The sequence below is a fragment of the Leucoraja erinacea genome, chromosome 24 (genome assembly GCF_028641065.1).
Source record: "Leucoraja erinacea ecotype New England chromosome 24, Leri_hhj_1, whole genome shotgun sequence".
Taxonomy (NCBI): Eukaryota; Metazoa; Chordata; class Chondrichthyes; order Rajiformes; family Rajidae; genus Leucoraja; species Leucoraja erinaceus.
Genome location: NC_073400.1, coordinates 11,236,062 through 11,257,781, shown reverse-complemented (window position 1 = coordinate 11,257,781; position 21,720 = coordinate 11,236,062). Strand labels below are relative to the sequence as shown.

The following is a 21,720-nucleotide window of genomic DNA, read 5'->3' as shown; positions in this document are numbered from 1 at the left end:
GTATAAGATCATGAGGGAAATAGATAGGATGCATGCAGTTCTTTTACCCAGAGTGGGGGAATCAAAAAACAGATACAGGTTTAAGTTTAGCGGGGAAATGGTTTAATAGGGGCAACCTTTCCAAACAGACGATGATGGGTATACGGAACGAGCTGCCAGAGTAAGTAATCGAGGCAGCTACTATAACCACTTTTACAGACATTTGGACACGCACATGGCTAGAAAATATTTAGGGATATGAGTCAATGCAGGCAGGTGGGACTAGTAGAGATAGGGCATCTTGGTCGGCATGGGTAAATTGGGCTGAAGGGCCTATTTACATGTTGAACATCTTTAAATGTTATTTTGAGAGTTTAAATTATCTTTATCACCAAAAACAGGCATATTGCAAGAAACTATCAAGATGAGTAGCATATAACAGTCATCATTAGATTATATTTCCAGGTTGTGCTGTATTAGCTGATGTTGCCTAGGGCTGCAGTTGGGATGGCAGGCATAGTTACATCTGATTGGGTTTCTGATGACTCTATAATGAACTCCAGGCTAGCCTCTCAATAGTCAAAGATTCAACAGTCAAAACTGCAGTTTGCGCACAAACACTAAGGAGCCATTGTTCCTCTCTGCTTGTATTACTTGCAGCTCAAAATAGATGATTAGAAGGGGTTTTAAAAAAAAAAATCCCAAATGACAGCCGACAATGAAAAAAGTTGGTACATTACGTGTTAAGAGTATTCTGAAGACATGCTATTCTATTCTGAAAGATGAGATATCCATGGTAAAATAAACTACCCCATTTTAAGTATTACAACACTCATGGTTTAAAAATCAACTTGCACAAACATATTTAAAATTTATTTATTTATATTTGACAAAATACATTTTTCTGCAGTTTATTGAAGCCAGTTTCATGCAGATACAAGATGTGAAAAGTTCTGTAAGCAGTTAACGGCTCTATGCATAGATCAAATAAATAAACTTCATACAATCTGAACAAATGCAAATTACATACACACCCTTATCACTTAAAACACTCATGAACCACACAACAATTTGCAGTGCACCAATATCTGTCTATAATTGTTAACATAATTCTAAAATGCCAAAAACCTGGACATTATTATTGGTTTAAAAATGGAACCAAAATAAGGACATGAATGGGTGAATGGATTTCTGAATAATCAGAATTGCATGTGTTGTTAATACACATCTGTACTGATTTACACAATTTCCCATTAATTACTTTTACGGATTGGTTGCATCTTATAGGGAAGCTGACACAGAGTTTTCGATCTCAGTAAAATCTTTTACCGCGGGTCTGGCTGTGCAATAAACATCTTGCATTAGTGATCCAGTGAGAGTTTTCAGCCACTTTCTGATCCAATTCAAGAACAGGCTTGAGATATCTGACAAAGGGGACACAGTTAAACATTAACCTTGGTCTTCCTTTTTTAAGATATTGTCGTGAGCATTTTCAATTTCTAGCATCCAACCCCCCCCCCCCCCCCCCCCCCCTCTCAAGTATCTTAGGAACAAGCCATTATTGACCCAAAATTGTTGTTATACTGCAATCATTATTTTGTTACATACTTTTAAAAGGTGAAAGGAAAAATAGTCTCCCATAGATTATAATGCCTTGTAAATCACTAAGTTTCAAAATGTAAATAACCCTTCTTCTGTAGCAAAGATCTAGGCACATTATGCCTTTTACCAAGCTTGCTATTAAGCATTGAATCCGCTTGAACTGTTACTGTATCATAAATTATCGACAGCCGTGGAAGAGGCTGCACTCCTACCACACTAAACTCTATAGATAGGTGACAACAATGCATCATTTCTGGATGAACAATGTCTTACATGCTTGCTTTGAAAGTGAGAACATGTCACACCTACATGAGCTCCCACAGCCCATGATAATCCTATTGATCTCTGTCTGAAACGTCAATATCAGCATCCTTCAAGAGGGTGTATCCACATAAAGCATCCGGTCTTGATGTTGTACTTGGCTGAGTAGTAAAGAGTTATGCAGGCCAACTAGCTGGAGTATTCAAGAACATATTTGAGCTCTCGTACCTGTGCTCAAGAAGATCAAGGTGACCTGTCACAATGACCGTCATCCGGTAGCAATTGCATCCATCGTAATGATCTGCTTCAAGAGGTTGGTTATGGTGCAAATCAACTGCCTCAGAAATGACTTTGATCTGCATCAATTTGCCTATTGCCACAGTAGATCAACAGAATGTGCTCTCCATTACATTCTGGACCAACTGAAAAACAACAACACATACATCAGGCTGCTGTTCATCGACCAAAGTATAGAACATAACCATGCCATCCACACTCATCTCCAAGCTCCAAGACCTGAGCCTCTGTACCTCCCTTTGCTACTGAATCGTGATTTCCCATTCAACAAACATCAGTGCAAATTGATACCATCATCTCCTCCTCACTCACCACTAACACAGGTGCATAGCATAGCTGTGTGCTTTTCCTCCTGCTCTACTCTTCTTACATACATCTGTGGCACCAACAACTCCAAGCCATCTATAAATTAAATCATGGATGGTAATGAGTCAGCATACGGAAGACTTGGTTGCGTTCTCTCTCAACACATACCATCGCTCAACATCAATAAGACCAAGGAAATGATTGTTGATTTCAGGAGGGGGAACTCAGGAGAACATGTGCCAGTTTTCATTGTGTAGGAAGCAACTGCAGATGCTGGTTTACATCGAAGATTAAAACAAAATCCTGGAGTAACTCAGCGGGTCAGGCAGCATCTCTAGAGAAAAGGAATAGTTGATGTTTCAGATTGAGACCCTTCTTCAGACAGTCCTTCAGCAGTGAAGAGAGTTAGCAGCTTCAAATTCCTGAGTATTTACTCCCTGGATGACCTCTCCTGGGCCCAACACGTAAATCCAATCACGAACGTGGCACTCCAGTGCCTCTATATTTTTTTACAAGTTTAAAGAGCTTTGGCGTGTCACCAAACACTAATAAACATCTATAGATGCATTGTAGAAAATTGCTTGCATCAAGGCCATTCCACCACATAGGAAATGAAGAGGCTGCAGAGTGTGGTGGATTCAGCCTGGAATATAATGGGCATGGTCCTCCCCACCATCTCCATGTGGCATTGCCTCAAGGAGGCAGCATCAAGGATCCCCACCATCCCAGCCATGCCCTCTTCTCACTGCTACCCATGCGCAAGGAGTACAGAAGCCACAAATCCCACACAACTGGGATCAGAAACAGCTACTTTCTTACAACCATCAGATTCTTTAACCACTTTGCAAAACTCTTATCCCATCTCTGCAACGGAACTTATCGACTACCTCTTGGAGTTGATTTCCTAATTGTGTTTTACACTGTCTTTTTCCTCACACTTTGTAGAATTTATAAAATGTAAGTGTTATCTGAGTCTGTGATGCTGATGCAAGCAAGGTTTTCACCATACTTGTGCATAGGGCAATAAACTTGACTTGACTTGACTAAAAATCTTCCTGTTGTTTTCCCCGGTGTCAGGGTGCAGACCGAGACCAGGAGGACTTAAAGTAGAAAAATATATTTTAATGGCCACCTTGGTGTCATCATTCACATACAAAATACTCCTGATAATGAAAGATATGTTATTTACATTTTTTAAATGCTTAATGTACAATAAGCAATAAGTTTAGCCAGGAAGAAATAATAGCGACAGTTTATCCTTCTGGTTTTAGCAAAAAGTATATCAGCAACACACAATTATGGAAAAGAGCACATCAGGCTAACGTCTTTGCACAACGGGGAAGTTTGGTAATGGGCACTATGTCAGATTCATATAATAGGGTTTGTAATAGATTCTGATACATTTACATTGAACGTGCTCTTCAAATAGGGACAGAGTAAATTTCCAGGTTGCATAATTTATTTGTATTCAACTTCGCATGATGACATCATTGAAGAGTCTATGATAGTTTCACTTGTGGAACAATTGATCTAGGACTTGTGGATGAGGACTGAGCTCCAGAATTACCCACATTATGTTAACAATTTGAGGGCGGACTGTCTTTAAAAGGGCTAAAAATCAAGACTTTAGATGTTGAATACTTCAAAAACCACACTGTTGACTGATTTCAATCAGATCTATACACAATTAACATGAGGCTGGACCATCAAGCGCTATTTCGACTCCAGTAGCTTCAAACCTCGAATGTTATGAAATCCACAACCATGAAGTGTGGAAAATACAACTTGAAGCCAGTTAAAAAGAAAATAACGTTGCCTTGTCTTGCACGCAATCCTGGAAAGTCAAATGATCATCAGTAACATCTTGAGATGTCCACCCCACTGTCAACTTTTAAATGAGTTGCCCAGGCTCTGAGGGACTCCAGATGGGACCTAATTTAGCCATTAAAGAACAAGACTTTTAAAGTGATCCACTTAAAATGTGGATCACTTTAAATAAACAATTCTAGTGAACTTTAACGTAAACTATAGTCTGCATAAGTATTAAAACTGATATAAAATTTTACTGAAACTAAAAATTGGAACAGGTTCATGCACATTTAATTAACAATGAAGACTAGAAAAAAGGATGGTGCCCAAGGATGAATTTTGAAAACTGTCCATTTGCTCCAGAAAATTAATTCTATCTTAAATTGGGCAACTTAAAAGATCAGTCCTTCAATGCAATTTGTCCCTCAATTTGATTTAAAAAAGGTTTTGAGTTAATTAATTAAATCAGCCATTTTTCAAACCCTCTCACCATTCGCATCACCCAGTCATGACACTTGTGCACATTAAATATTATCCCTCTTGTAAGCACAAAAGCACTTATTTTCTGAAATACATTTTATTTTGGTGCTAGGTATCAACCATGACCAGCAAATATAACTGGAGGTAAAATCCTGGTCCATTGGTTGATATAGTCAACCCTTTTATTGTACTGTATGGTGCACAGTGAATTTCAATACCTCACAGCAGACCAGAGTTTATTTTACTTTAGGCAATTGTAAATCTAAAAGGTGATTCTAATAATAAGCACATCAGAAGAATGACCTTGTATCTGCATAAAACTTGATCTTACGCAAGCTGCACATTATGTATAATACAGTACTTCCAACCTTAGAACCAAAAGCATCACAAGAATTTAATACACGTATTGTATTATCAGAGCAGTAAGAGACTCACATTTAATAGAAGCATCTGCAAAGGTGACAATGTGTTTAGTTCTTTTCATTTACATACAATAGCTGTACAATGTAATTTCAAACCTGAACTCAGTGGTCTATTTAACCATAAAATACAGATGTGTTTACAAGCTTTAAATAATGTGCACATTTCCCCACATGTGCATTCCCCAACATGTGACAAAAATGTTCAAATTATAACACTAAATGATATCTAATAATATATTCATAGTTTAAAAGGCCACCAACAGCTGCATATTGTAAAATCCCAGCAGGATGAACCCTCCTGTGAAGATCTCTTATGCACATAATCTCAATGCAGTAGAAAGGACTGTTAATAATTTAGTCCCTTTGCATTCTATTCAGCAGCCATATTACTGCAAGGTCCATTTTACACAGGATTTAAAAAATAAAAACCACCCGATGCATTTTTAGTAACCTGTAGGCTTGATTAAGGTAAACAAAAACACAAAACTGACGGCCTTTTTGGTACCATTGAGAATGTATATATACACACGCACGCACACACACACAGATTTCAGTACCCTAGTGGCATTGTCTAAAACTAGACATTTTAGCCATGGAAAAGCACTCTACAAATACTAGATTTGTTTGTGAATTCCATCAGTTTAAGGACTATACCATGGGTTTTTGAATGGATCCTTTCCCTGAACTCCATTATTTAAGGAGGTGGTCTTTAGAAAAGTACCATTTTGCTTTACACTTCTGTAGCAGTAGTACATTGGAGATAGTATATTGCTCGGCATGCAATGAAATGATTAAAAAAAACATTTGAGCCTATAAAGTTGTAATATTCCGAGTGTATAGGCAAGAGCAAAATAATTCTCAAAGTCTGACCTAAAACTAGCTTTGTGTGACATGAGATGAAGCACAAGAAAGTGTCAAGTGTCAAAAGAAAATTGCAAAACCAGCAAGCACGTTTTAATGCATCTATGAGGTCGTCCCAGTAAGCAACCGTAATCTGAATCCAATATTTTTTTCATCATTTGATGGAATAAACATTGATCTAAGAGGGGTTAGCTGGGCAAAAATAGGCAAAGACTGGTAGCCATCCAACATCGCTTCACATATTTTACTTCAGCAAGAGACAACCAAAGACTAACGACCATCTTAAAGATTTGAATACAAAACTAAAAAAGGGTATTCACGCTGACAAAAAAGGTAAACAAAATAAAGTGAAAGGAGGCAGCTGAATTGTACACGAGCATCTTGTTAAAATAATAAAACAGCATATTGCACATAGGGTTAATACTTTCTGCACCATACAGTCTAGCTGATGGGGTTTTTTAAAAACTTTAAAAGGAACAAGCCTTGTTCTGCAGTGATTTTAATTGCTGTGAAAAGTGAATACTGCATAACAGAAATATTTGCCAACACACAGCCGACTAATTGTGGGGCGCTGTGAATGTGATTGACCAGGCTTGATAGTGATAGGCAATTCTCATAATCATTCTGAAACACTACAGGATGTGGCTCAATTGTGAAAAGCTGCAAGTGTTCTCTTAACAACTATGGACTTGTGGTGATTTTTTTCTTTCAAAAGTTAGCATTTCTCTCCCTAAATGGATCACTAAAGACCTTGTAATTGCAGAGTTGAATCATAACCTGAATGAACCTTCAGACATCAAATGGTTGGAGAAAGCCTTGAACAGTTAAGCTCTTCCCATTCTGGAGGAAACTATTGTGATGGCTCTTTTGTAGAACAAGTAGGCTCATTGTTGGTTTTACTTTCCTTGCCTCTTGCTTAGAAGGACATGCTTCATTTTGACAATTTACTTATAACACGGATTAGGGCTCCATTCTCATCTTTCAGCCTTTGGTTGTCGGATTTTAAGTCTGTCAAAACCTGCAAAGAGAAGGCAGAGGTTCTATTAAAAAGAGGCAGAGTGATACACAACCAATTCAGACATAACCTCGACCCAAAATGTTTACTTCTTCTCTTCCCAGAGAAGCGGTCTGACCTGCAGAATATTTCCAGCATTTTGTTTTTAAAGCTTTGGATTCCAGCATCTGCACAATTTGGTGTCCCCCATTTTCTGTCTTTATTATGAAAGATAAGCATAGTCGGTAGATACAAGTTCCATTAAAAATAAACAAGCATCAACCTTCCACTGATTACCTGTGCATTATCTTGATATTATATAGTCTTCAACTTAATCCCATTGTAAAGATGAGTAAAATTACAAGAACGCCAGCCTGACTGTCTTTAGAAACACTAGGCCACAAGTTGATATTCACATGTAGTTGTGTTGAAACTAACAGCCATTAACCCAGACTGAAATAAATGCTGTTTATCCAGATGATTAACATCAATGCCTATTGGAAACAAATAGCAAACACTGGAAATGGTCGTCAAGCAGAGCAATCTCATTTAGACTTTAGAGATACAGCACAGAAACAGGCCCTTTGGCCCACTGACTCTGTGCCGACCAGTGATTACCCAGTACACCAGCAATATCCTACATACCAGGGACAATTTACAATTTTTCCAAAGCCAATTAACCTACAAACTTGTACGTCTTTGGAATGTGGGTGGAAACCAGAGCAGCCGGCGAAAACCCACGCGGTCACAGGCAAAACGCACAAACTCTGTGTGGACAGCACACGCGGTCAGGATCGAACAAGGAAGGAAGGAAGGCATCTATCGTTACACCACTGTAGTTGAAGGGCAATTTGTGGTTCAAAAACAACGTGCTGCTCATAACATGTAAACAAAAGTGGGATAAAAATACATCAGAATTGCCATTTACAAAAAAGTTAACAATATTTCAAACATCGTTTAAAAAAAAAATTAAGACCAGCAATATTTTTCAACTCCATTTTTGTCAATTATAGACTCAACAATTTGAAGTAGTTGTCCTAATAAGACATTTTGGAACACTGCCATTGTGAGAGAAAATTGGGGGAGGCTCTTTTGGTATGAGCCTTAAGTTCTTATTAGGAATGGTATTTTATCACAAAGAGCAAAGGCACAACAACATCTCTGGTCTGATCAAACCAAATCTTTTCCCTTGCCCTTCGAACAAGCAGTAAATTGAAATATGGCAAGAAACAATTTGGACAATATGCATGAAAATGCTATGATTTTTTTAATTTGGTGTATATACAAGCTTTTGGTTGCCATTCAAAATGAAAATCTGCTGCTTAAGCACTGCAAAATGAACGTAGTTGACAAAGACTACTCGTTAAACTAAAAGGGCAGGATGATACAGTAGCAGCAGGAGGGCACAACTTAACTGATGACAGCATTCTGTTTCAATATACGTACAAATGAAGTTACTATTTGGAAGCATTTTGGATTTGAAATGAAAATAACCCTTCCTTTGATATTGAGAAAAAAATGTCATCCAAGTGTAACATACAACAGATACATTTATGGAGACAAGAGACTGCAGATGGTGGAATCAGGAGCAGAAAACAAACCGCTGGAGGAACTCAGCAGCTCAAGCAGCATCTGGATGGGGGAGAAATTTTCAACGTTTCGGGTTGGAACCCGACATCAGGGCTGAGAGTGGAGAGGAAAGATAGTTGGTATAAAGAGGGGGAGGGATGGGATAGGGGCCAATAGGTGATGGGTGGACAGAGCTGGTGATAATGTGCAGATGAGGCTGGGTGGGCAAGTGTAAATGTGAGATAGAGATAGGGGTGTTAGATGGAAAACGACAAGGAGGAATTAAAAGAGGGATATTGGAAGCCGGTGGGGGAGGGAGGGATAAAAGTGGAGACAGTTGCTATCTACAGAGCTGGAATCTGATAAGCAAAGAAAGTGATAATGGGAACCGTGAAGTGAGGGCTGATGGGCAAGCTCAAGGGCAGATAGTCATACAGAGTGGAAACAGGCCCTTCGTCCCATTTGCCCAGATACACCAGCATGCCCCATCTCCACTAGTCCCATCTGTCAGGTTTTGGCCCATATCCCTCTAAACCTACCCTATCCATGTACTTGACTAAATGTTTCTTAAATGTTGCAATAGTACCCGTCTCAACTACCTCCTCCGGCAGCTTGTTCCATAGACCCACCACCCTTTGTGTAAAAAAAGTTACTCCTCAGGTTTCTATCAAATCTTTCCTACCTCACCTTAAACCACTCTGTTTCTCAAATCCCCTACTCTGGGAATTTACCCAGTCTATTCATCTCATGATTTTGTTTATAAGTTCACCCCTGATCCTCCTGAGCTCCAAGGTATAAAGTCCTAGCCTGCTCAACCCTTTCCTATAGCTCAGGCCCTTGAGACCTGGCAACATCCTCGTCAATCTTCTCTGCACCCTTTCCTGCTTGACAACATCTTTCCTATAACATGGTGACCATTTTGGTCACCCTATCTATCTGTGATGCCACTTTCAAGGAACTATGTAACTGCACTCCAAGATCCCTCTGCTCTGCAACATTCCACAGAGCCCTACCATTCACCATGTATGTCCTGCCCTTATTAGACTTCCCAAAAGTGCAACAGCTTCCATTTCTCTGTATTAAATTTATCTACCATTCCTCAGCCCACCTGATCAAGATCATGCTGCAATTTCTGACAATCGTCTTCACTATCTACCAAATGCTATCAGCAACCTTGCAATGTACATTCGCATCCAAATCATGAATATAGATGACAAACAGCAACAGGCCCAGCACCAAACTCTGAGGCATACCAATCAAAAAAACAACTTCCCACCAATGAAGCCAATTCGATGAAGCCAATTTTCTAGCCATTCAGCTATCTTCCCTTGGATCCCATGTGATCTAGCCTTCCAAGGCAGCCTACCATGCTGAACCTTGTCGCTTGCCTTGCTGAAATCCATATATACACACGTACACATACAATTTATTTCTGTATGGCATGTATTCTCTCAGCGGCATATGAATGAGGCCCATCATATACAAAGATGAATATGTTTGGATGGAAATATCAACTTAATTTCTCCTGTGGTAGCAAACAGCAAGTAAAAACAATGCAATTCACTGTTAGATTATATCAATCCCCTTTTGACAGTCAAAATCAGAACATGTGTTTGTACAAAGATCATTGCAGAAGGTATAGTTTAGGTTATAGTTAATATTGTGGGAATATCACTGTTTTCATTCAACCTTGTCACACCTGATCTGGATATGTAGTTGTTGCCATTCAATATGGTAAAAATGTTTGCACCACTGGAATTCCTCAGCTGAGGAACAATTCACTTTTGGAAATAGGGTTCTTAATCTAGCGGAAGGGTTGAGATGTTCAGATTTGCAACTTTATTATGACAGAATTTTGCAGTAGATAAATTGTGCAGAAGAAAATGTTACCTCATCATACTAAAAGATTCCAAAAAGAACACATGTTTAGCTACATACTTCAAAGCAGTGAAAATGGCCAACCCACACAATGGATACAGATGTTCCACAATCTGCACCATGCTTTTGGATTGAATTCTTATTATCTTGAACACTGATCAGATTCTGGCTTTACATCCTCTTAAATTTTAAATGATAATAACTGAAGTTACTGATGGGCCTCATTGGGTTATTTCTCAGCACCACATATGTAACGGATAAAATGAGAAAGCAATCAGTAAATACCGAGATACCAAAAAAAAGCACAAAATATGGATCATAATTTTATGAATTTGTGATTTTGTAGATGGTTTCTATATACATTAATGGCTTTGTTCTCTGCTCAAAATATCTGTAATCAACGTAGTTCAAAAGTATACTAAGATAAAAAGGAATGCAAGCTTAAGCTGCTAATAAGACAGACTTCTGTTAAAAACAAAATCACATGTTGCAAAAGGGATCTGACAGAGGTCACGATAAACATCACCGTGTGAGGTTCAGTCACACGGGTGTACTAATTAAGGCTTTAGACCTTGTTTAATCTTATTTGGCTGTTTTTGTCGTCTGACCTCTGAATTCTGTAGCATTTAAATCTTTAAATTAATGCTGTTAAGTAGGAATAAAATGCCCCAAACAATGTTTAAATGGAAGGTTCAGGCCAACAAGTCATCAATCCGCAACACTTTCACTGGGTGCATCAACACTTCTACAATTAAATACTGAAATGTTCTGTGGATAAAAAAATGTTTTCACATATGCAAAAAAGAAAAAAGTGGTGAATTTCTAATTTCTAAAGTAAATGTCGGATGAATTATTAATTACAAAATAGCCTTCTATGTTTAACAATCTAGGGACGTAAAATAGGTTAGCTAAAGTACATACAGCTCAACAACAAATCAATCTGCCTCTATCTATTTGGCTTTGAAGAATGAAGACTATTTCTGAAATTTGATTTTAAAGCAACTTTGTATCATAGTATTCATTTAATATTTATCTATATCTAGAACTCAGACTTTCAAAATCAGTTTGAGAAAATATTAAAGCATTTCTGGATTTAACAAATAACTTTCTTCTGGTTCAATGATTTGGTAGTTCTTTCCATCACAAATGTTCCTAGTACAGCGAAGTGCACTAACTCCTTAGGACAAACTGTTTCATTTAGGGAATTTTAAATTGTTGCCATAGATAATTTTGCATGGTCAAATTTTACATTGAAATTCAAAACAAAAACTATTTTTGAACCTGCATGAACTTTTGGGAATGACAGCACATATGAATTACCCTAGAGAATTAGGAGATTTGGATAATGACTAACAGATGCTTCGAGAACTGTTATTTCTTTGAATTAAATATTCCTGATGTAGAAACTCTATTGGCCATGACCTGCAGTTGGTATAATGGCAAAACTGTCAGCGTTCGCCATCATTACCCCATAAAACAATTGCATCTCTCAAGGAAATTTTTCATCTTTGCTGCAGATGCAACTCCAGCTCAACCAAGGTGTTGATTCTTAATTTATCTCTGAAATGGCCTAAACAAGCCGCTCAACGTACAACATTGCTGCAGAAACAATAATATCAGACGGATCACCAGGCATTGATCAAAGCAACAAATTTAGGTAGGGTGAAGCTTATTGCAGCCCAGTCAAAAAATGTAAAACCCTTCCCGCAAATATCTGGGGTTCTGGCACCTAAATTGGAAGTGGTACCCAATGTTGTACTGAAGACAGGCATGCTAGAACTGACTGTGCCATTCCGTTACAATTCTGAAATTACACAGGTATGCCTTGCTCACACAGAAAGAGGTCTAATCATTCAAATTACTACCAAATCAGTCTACTCTCAAGCGGCTGAGGTTGTTGACTCCAGTTCTTTATCGGTATTAGGTTTAAATTCCAAAACTTCCTCCACAACAGCACAGTAGGGTGCTTTCATCAGCAGAACTGCAGAGGTTAAAGACGACAGTTCACGAGGAATTGGAGAATGGCCATAAATTCTGGACCAGCCAGTAATGGCTGGATCTCAAAAAATTAAATATCTTGTGTGATTTAGATTCAGAGATAGAGCAAGGAACAGGCCTTTCCACTGAGTCCAAGCTGACCATCGATCACCCATTCACACTAGTTGCATGTTATCCAACTTTCTTATCCACTGTCTACACACTTGGGGCAATTCACAGGAGGCAATTAACCTACAAACCCCACACATCTTTGGAATGTGGAAGGAAACAGGAACACCCGGAGGAAACCCATGTGGTCACAGGGGGAACGCGTAAACTCCACGCAGACAGCATCCAATGTCAGGAATGAACCCAGGTCTCTGGCTCGGTGAGGTAGTGGCTCTACCAGCTGCATCACTGTAAGGAAATCCAGAAATTGTGAAGTACTCAATCTTGACAGGATGCCCTGTTGCACCTTCTGTCATGAACTAGAATCATCTGTGTGAGATCTTGTTTTATGGTCAGTATATTTCAGGGTGGCATGGTAGCACAGCGGCAGTGTTGCTGCCTTAAAGAGCCAGAGATCTGGGTCCAATCATAACCATGGGTGCAGTCTATATAGAGTTTGTACGTTCTCCCTGTGACTGTGTGGGTTTCCCCCAGGTGTTCTGGTTTCCTCCCACACTCCACAAAGACGTACAAATTTGGTTAAATGGCTTCGGTAAAGATTGTAAATTGTCCTTAGTGTGTAGGATATTGCTAGGGATCGCTGTTTGTTAAAAAATAAAACTTTTACTCTCTGGTTTGATATCCAAGAGAATCTTCAATGCTCCCAAATGCTTGATGAAATTACTGTTGCTATAATATTAGTTTAGAGATACAGGGCAGAAACAGGCCCTTCACCCCACGGAGTCCGTACTGACCTGCGATCCCCACATATTAACTATCTTCTACACACTCAGGACAATTTACATTTCTGCCAAGCCAATTAACCTACAAACCTGTACGTCTTTGGAGTGTGGGATGAAAGATCTCGGAGAAAACCCACGCAGTCACGGGGTTAAGGTCCAAACTCCGCTACAAATAGCACCCGTAGTCGGGATCGAACCTGGGTCTCGGGCTGCTGTAAGGCAGTAACTCTACCGTTGCGCCACCGTGCCGCCCTTAATATTAATATACAGTAATAATTGTAATAATAATATACCTTCACCATCCTAGAGTTATTCTAACATTAAAGCATGATTGTAATTAATGCTGGAATACTGGAATTAACACCTGAGCGTGCAAGATCCATATGGGCAACACCTGAGCGTGCCAGATCCATATTGGGGCAACTTTCAAGTTCAAAGGTAGCGTTGTTAATTTGTCAATGGTTAGAAAATCCTCATCATCAATATCAAACATTCAGCACCAGCTTTTAAATAACAACGCGCAGCAGATGTATTCCCTTTATTGTCTTCAGACAAGCCAGAGACACCTCCAGTCTTCATTACCAAATTTAAAAGATCTTAAGGTCTGGATTCTCATAACGAATTGGTAATAGGAAGAAGTGACTGTAGTTCTTCTGGTTGGGAATGATTTTATTTTCTTCAATCTAACTAGGTTAGGAAATGAGGCTGCAGACCGAGGAAGATTAAAGGACAATTTTATTGCTATCATAGAAGCACAGTTAAAAGAACAGCCAGTTCTCAGGCAATATTAAGATGGAGATTAAAAATGAGTCGCAAATTGATTAAAACAAAAACAATTCATGACTGAAGGCAGATGATGCATTAGAAAGCGGAATAAATGAATTCACTCAAGTTGAAATGAGGAATTTAAAAGGTCAAACTTCTGAAATGCACCATAAACCTACCAGAACTTCGTAGCGAGTTGGAAGAGTGCAAATTAAAAGAAATATGCAAGCAAATTACTGAGCTGTAGGAAGGGGTGGAAGGGGATGGAAAGAGGGCTAGATGGTGGCATAGGTGAAAGGTAATTGACAGAAATAATATTTTTTCCTTGAGGTGGGGTGTTGAGAAAATATCACATCACAGTAAAAATGCTTGGAGTATGGTACTTACTGGGGAGAATGGTAGTGGAGAGAAAAAAAAATCACATTCAAAACATACATGGGCAAACTCTTGATGTGTTGTAGCCTAAATGACTACAGACGAAGGGTTAGCAACAGATGAGTTATCTTGGCTGGCACGTATATGGGCCTCATTCTGTTCTTTGATTTAATGACAGGATAGATTTGAGGTGGTCAGAAAAAGGGGATGGGAGGTAGAATTTCTTAAACCATGGTTAGAAAAATAGTTCAAACTGTATGATTTGCAATAGATTGCACTGTAATTTTACTTCTTAACAGATGGTTCTTTTAAATGCATTTATACTAGAATTGCAAACGGCTCTGCAAATTGAAACAGTACAGGGATAGCATTCAAATGGAAACACCTGTTTTTATATAGAAAGGGTTGGCCCTGGGGGAAGGGGGAATTAAAGTCTGCAAGTTCAGTCTCAACCTCCTCTGAAGACCCAGAGGCATTTTCAATTGGCTGGGTCATGGGCTTATTTTCAGCTACCAGCGACTAGTTTAATTGCCTCAGAGCAAGCAGCAGCTTTATCTGGAATGTTCCATTGAGGACAGCACATAGGGATGGAAATGGAGATTTAAAAATAAACAAAATTTGGACAGTGATTTAAGAGAGAACTTTGCAAATATTACACGTCAAATTCAGATTTCCCTGCATCTTAAAACATAATGCAAGGGCAAAGTATACTGTTACTGATGAGACCCTTAACAATATTGATATACACACAGATCCAAGTTCATTGCTTCTTGAAAGTAACAAGACAAGTGTTTTCCCCAGAATGTTGGAGGTTGAGGGGGCATGTGATAGAAGTATATACAATTATGAGAGACACAGATAGACAATGTCTTTCCCAGGGTAGAAACGTCAAAGACTTGAAGTTTAGAGGGGCAAAGTTTAAAGGAGAGGAGTGCTTGGAGTTCATCACCACCAGTCAGAGGTGGTGAACGCAGGTACGATAATGGCATTTCACATAGTCAGGGAATTGGTATAAGGGAATAAAGGGATATGGATTGCATGCAGGCAAGCAGGCAGAGAAGATTTGTTCAATTTGCCACAGATATTGCAGGCTGAAGAAGGGTCTGTTCATCTGCTGCATTGTTCTGTCTACATCTTAATATTAAACCAAAACGTAGATGTCCCATAAAATGTAGAACTACTTAAACATTTGAAGAACATTCCACAAACTATTTCAAACTTAATTTTCAAATCAAATAATACATTTGAATTTCTAGCATCTGCAAATCTGACAGCTTGATATGCTGGATGGAGTAAGGGCCTTTCACCTGACTGACGGGTTCAGAATGAGGGGGGGGGGGTCACAATATCTAGATATGTGGCAAGACATATAGGGCTGGGATGAGGAAGAATTGCTTCACTGACACAGTGGCAACCTTGCAGAATCATTACCACTGAAAGATGTGGATGACAGGTCTCTGAATGTACTTCAGAAGGAGGTAACTATGAAGGCATCATGATTTGGCAGGAGACGATAAGAATATGGCAGTGAAACAAAAGATAAACCATAATTATATTAAATTTGAGCTATGTAAGATCAAAGGACTGAACATCCTACTGGTTTTCTGTTTTTATATCTCTAAATAAAGAATCTAAAGATCAGGCAGGAGAGTGCAAGCGAGTTGATATTTTAAGTCAATGAACTGAAGACATAAGAAAGCAAGTGCACGTTAGACTGCAGTGCTTTTGTGTAATCGTGTGCATCAAATGCAATATTCTGAGCTGAAGAAATGCAAGCAACTTGCTGTTTCATCTGGAACAATAGTTGGGATATTTGAGCAGAGGGAAGAAACAAGACAAATGCTGCATTCTCTTTTTTTTCTGATTTCCACCAAATGTCGTGTTCTGGCTCCAACAGTTCTTTTATTTCTGTTGCAACAGAGATCAGAACAGAGCAGGAACAGGTACCTTGGCCCATTATGTCTGCACCGAGCATGATGGCAATGTAAACCAATTCCATCTTCCTATGTACATGTCCATATCCCTCCATTCCCTGCCTGTCCGTGCATCTATGTAACTGCTTTTTATACGTTGCTATCATATCTGCTTCTACTATGACCCTTGGCTGTGGATTCAAGCATTTACCCCCGTTTAAAATCTTGTAAATCTCCTTTAAACCTTCGCCCTCTCACCATAAACCCAAGCCCTCTCGTACTTGACATTTCCACACCAGGGAAAAAAATATATTTATTCTCTTTACGCCTCTCAAAATGTTATCGGCCAGCACATCACTCTTCAGTTCCAGTGAAAACAATCCATCTCTCATTACAATATTCTCCAATCTGGCAACATCCTGGTGAACGTCTTCTGCACCCTCCCCAAAACATCCCCATTCTTCCTGCAATATGGTGGCCAGAACTGCACACAATACTCTAAAGGTGTGACTGAACCAAAGATTTGAACAGCTGCAACACAACTTGCTAACTTTAATATTTTTAATGGCCTGAATGATGTAGGTAAACATGTTACACACCTCCTTTACCACCATATCCATTTATGTTGCAACCTTCAAGTTATGGACCTGCATCCTGAGATCCCTCTGTACATCAATGGTCCCATGGGTTCTGCCAACTACTGAATACTACATTCTGTTTTAACTGTCCTCATTTACCCAATGATTAGATGGTATTAACATCATTTTGTCAGCTGGTTAAGTTTGGTCTCCTCATTATCGCAGGTATTCCCTATGACTTTCTACCACTTAGAATCAGAGTTGTACAGCGTTTAGTCCAACATGTCCGTGCCGATCAATATGCCTTACCCCATTTGGCCCATATCACTCCAAACCTTTCCTGCCCATGAACCTGTATAAATTAAAGTGCATTTACTTCCAAAACTTCCTACTTCTGAAGGACAATCGACTAATGGTGGTTCTTGCTCCCTTTCAATCAATGCTGTCTGAATTTCCGCACTGGTTTCAGTCCATTTTGTTGCTAGTTCACTGATTTTAGAATGCTGTGAATTACACTTCTCACGTACAGTGAATCTTGTATACTTACATATTTATTAACCAAGGAAAACAAGTAGATTCTACTACACTAATTTAGTTCAGAGATACAGCGCGGAAACAGGCTGTTAGGCCCACCGAGTCCGCACCGACCAACGATCCCCACACATTAACACTATCCTGCACACACTAGGGACAATTTTATATTTATACCAAGCCAATTAGCCTACAAACCTGTACGTCTTTGGAGTGTGGAAGGAAACTGAAGATCTAGCAGAAAACCCATGTAGGTCACGGGGAGAACGTACAAGCTCTGCGCACACAGCACCCGTAGTCGAGATTGACCCCGGGTCTCTGACGCTGTAAGAGCTTTAAGGAAGCACCCTGCCGCTGCGCCACCATGCTGCCCATCAATTAGCAAACCAAGAGGCAAAGTAGTAAAGCTTACAAATTCAAAGCTTACAATGGGAATGAACAAAAACAGTACAAAATCACATTTGATTTAAGTAATATAAACAAGCACATTTAACGTAGGTAATGTCAAAATAATGGTATGGAATTTGCAAATTTCCCCATTAATTTAAATTTACATACTTAGCTTATTAATATTTTTCACTACAATCCTTGCTATCTTCCATTAAATAAATAAACAAGCTAAGCATACAATTGCCAACACTAGAATAATTATGCACCAGAAGCACTTCAGCAAGTTTAGCAAATTTCAGGGAAGAGCCCGTTAAGTGTTACACTGATGCAGCAAAGGAAATCAGACTCATGGGAAGGTGTGCACGGTTACAAATCAAAACACTTCTACTTTTGTAATTGCAAGGATTATTAAAATGGTACAAAGAGGGCAGTCAATTGAGTGGAGATTCTGTAGGATGGAGGTTAATTGTATGCTGAAATGCCTGAAGCTGATACAGTAACTTCAGGCAATACTTTGGAAAGAAGCTTAAGTCTTCACACTATATTACATGAGGTGTTCATTCCCAGCACAAAGGCTACCTATCCAACTAAATTAATGAAAGCCGGAGGGCAGCATGAATACAGAGGGTTCAAATAGTGATTAGGAACTTTGGCCTTGAGATATGTTTCCATTAAGGGATTTGCAACCAAAGCTTCCATATTCAAGATTACAAATGAGATTGTTTATACGGCTTTAGCAGTCTGAATTGCCTTTGTTTTAATGTAGTGGCTCAGTATGATGAGCCTCAAACAAAGTGAAGAAGAAGCGATACCTCTTTAGCTGATTCCTCATTTGGAAGTGTTTTGTTTGTTGTATTTTGAATTAAGAATATAACTGCATTTAATGAAATAAAGGAGGGAAATACTTGGCCTTTTTTAAAGAAAGAATCTTTGCTAAAAGTTCAGTATTTTAAAAAGGGGATTATCCATAGGCTTCTAGATTATCACTAGAGAACCTTGAACAACTCGGAGGGAAAAAAGCATACATTTCTGGAATTTGTTCGATATCCAGCATGGATGACTGAATAGGAGAGTAAATATGTAATAGCAATTGGGTAACGAATTACCTTGGTCACTTTGGAGATTACATTATCTATGTATTCAAGTATAATCAATCATGCTTGTATACTGAAGAGAAACATCATACCTTTAGCTCTTCCTCCATTTCAGAAACTTTCCTCTCCAAAGCACGTTTTTCCTGTAATGGATGCATTGTGCAATATTAGAATAAGGAATGTAGTCAAGTATCTCAAGATAAAAATATATCAAAAACATAAAAGGTGTGATTGGTTCCAACTGTCTCCTCCGCTGTGGAGGACCATAGACAGTCTTGAGTCATCACACCCATTTTTATAGCCAAAGAGATTGGGTAATCAATCCCTCTTGGTTCTTACTTTCTTCAAATCCATAAATTGTCTGAACTTTGGATGATATGTACTTTGTTGATCCTGAAGAAAACAAACTGGGAAAAGTTGCAGGGTAGCCTAGCGTTGTACCCCTGCACTGAACTATCACCACTTTAAACATCTGACAACGTTTCTAGGTTATACAACACTCCCCTCTCTGTTTCACTTACAACTGATCGATTGAGAGATATAACATAGAAACAAGCCCTTCACCATCATCAATTCTGGATGATGCGTCAGTACAATTACTTTAAACTAAAACTTCCATATTGCTTATTTACCTTTAACAGTAAATTACGCAGTAAATTAGGGATACCTTTTTATTAATATATTCATGTCAGTCTGTCCCGCTGAGTTACTCCAGCTTTTTGTGTCTATCTTCAGTTTAAACCAGCATCAGCAGTTCCTTCCTATACAAATCTCAATTTAATGCTCAGAACTCACGGAACAACCAGTGTTTTCACCTAATTTATGCTTAAAAGGTTTGCCATGGAACAGCTAAGTTGGTTGGCTCTTAATGTAATGATTTGAAAAGTGAAGTAACAATAGATGAATATATGTTTTAATTGCTTGTTCCTATTATTTGATAAGACACATGGTGTACAGATGGACTTAACTTACCCTTCTCTCCATCTCCAGCATCGAAGACTTATCAGAAATCCGTTCCTGTTTCTGAAACACACAAGTATGTACATTAGTCCGCACTGAATTGTCAATGCAACCTTCTCGACCACAACATTTAATTTTAAGAACTTTGCAAGAAAAACTACCTGAGTGGTTTTCTCCAGCTGGGCTTTCACGTCAGCAAGTTCAAGTTGTGCCACTTGCAGTTTGGCTTTAAGTTTATCATTTTCTGTCAAGGCCTCTTCATACAACTTCAAAACAGAAATAAACACGTGCACTATTTATAATTTAAAAAAAAATCATCTCAACAATGCAATTAAATTAAAATTTTGCAGTTACTAAAAGATAAAAAAGTGCTTTCTTCAACTTGCACAAATAACTTCAGGTAGCCCTTGGTCTCTCTCCTGCCCCTCCCACCTCTCCTACCAGTCCTACTGTCTCTGCCCACTTTCTTTCTTTGTCCTACCCCCTCCCCCGACATTAGTCTGAAGAAGGGTCTCAACCCGAAACGTCACCAATTCTTTCTCTTCACCCGCTGAGTTTCTCCAGCATTTTGTGTGTGCCTACAATTAAATTCAAACTTTGTTACTCCCAGAAGTGAGAGAGGCTTCAGAAATGTAATCATGCTTCGTCTGGGAACAATTTAGAATATTCCTTATCATCTTGTATACATTAAAACTATCCCCATATTTTTCCAAACAGATATTCTTTAACAACCTCCCAATATTGCCAGGAATGTAATACATTTGAATTATTGCTTCTGGACAAATTAAAAATGACATCCAGCCTGGACAATGTAATTTGAGCTGAGATCATGTTCAACTTTGGAACATTGACTGTATTCTGTTGAATACACTCTATTCATATTATACAAGGACTGCTCGGCCTTCATGTGGGTGGACGGGTATGATGAGATGGAAAGAATGGCTTCAAATTCTAAAAGTAAGTGTGCTGCAAAATAATTCAATTCTGGTACAAATTCTTTTTGCTGTCATGAGCAACAGTTTGAGCAATCTTGTAAGAGAGAAAAGCTGACTATTACATGATTTAATCACAAAGAACCATGCCCATTCCAAGTTCACTGTCCATAAGGTTCGCAGTAGTTTTTCCACTGATCCTCTTTTTAAACATTCAGCCGCTTGGGATTTATTTATATTAGATTATGGACATTAGAGCACAGATTTGACTATTTTGTTACTGTAAATGGAGTTGAAGGAACACTTCCATTTAAAACACAACTAGCAAGCCAAAAAGGCATTGAAGTTATGAATATATACTTAAGCAATACATTTTTTTTCAAAAACTCCTAGGTTTTGATGGTTAGCCTATTTTTAGACCACTTTATGCTGACTATTTAATCATGCACACAATATTAATGAAGGGTGTTATTAATTACTTATGATCCACTTGATTTTTGTAATAAAATTAATGCTTCAGTTGTAATGTACAGAGAGGATAATATTGTTCTTTTCTTGTTAGTATTCAATACCAAAATATACCCACACAGGTTTAAAGTTTCCTTGCATGGTGACCAATAACTTAAATGTCTATTTACTTAAGACAAACAACCTTAATGCTGCAAATGTAACTCTTCCCCTCCCCTTCCCCCCCTCCCCCCCCACTAATCCAGAGATGGGTTTCCAAATATAAGATGTATGTAAGTATATAAACATTTATGAATGACAGGGTATATTATATTGTCCCAATGTTACAGTAATCTCTTAGACCACAATCATATTTAGTTGTAGTTAAA

The 21,720-nt window shown here is 38.6% G+C and overlaps 1 protein-coding gene across 3 annotated transcripts in view; it reads right to left on the bottom strand.

The window, feature by feature from the left end:
• Positions 1–843: 843 nt before the first annotated feature.
• The window catches only part of LOC129708645 (protein phosphatase 1 regulatory subunit 12A-like), a 171,374-nt gene continuing 150,497 nt past the window's right edge, over positions 844–21,720 (bottom strand). For all 3 annotated transcript variants that reach the window (XM_055654530.1, XM_055654531.1, XM_055654532.1), the window contains 4 exons: positions 20,114–20,218; positions 19,965–20,015; positions 19,085–19,135; positions 844–7,035 (listed from right to left, as the gene is read on the bottom strand). In XM_055654530.1, coding sequence (XP_055510505.1) covers positions 6,949–7,035; positions 19,085–19,135; positions 19,965–20,015; positions 20,114–20,218 — 294 coding nt within the window. In that variant the 3' untranslated portion in view covers positions 844–6,948. The remainder of the gene's footprint in view (positions 7,036–19,084; positions 19,136–19,964; positions 20,016–20,113; positions 20,219–21,720) is intronic.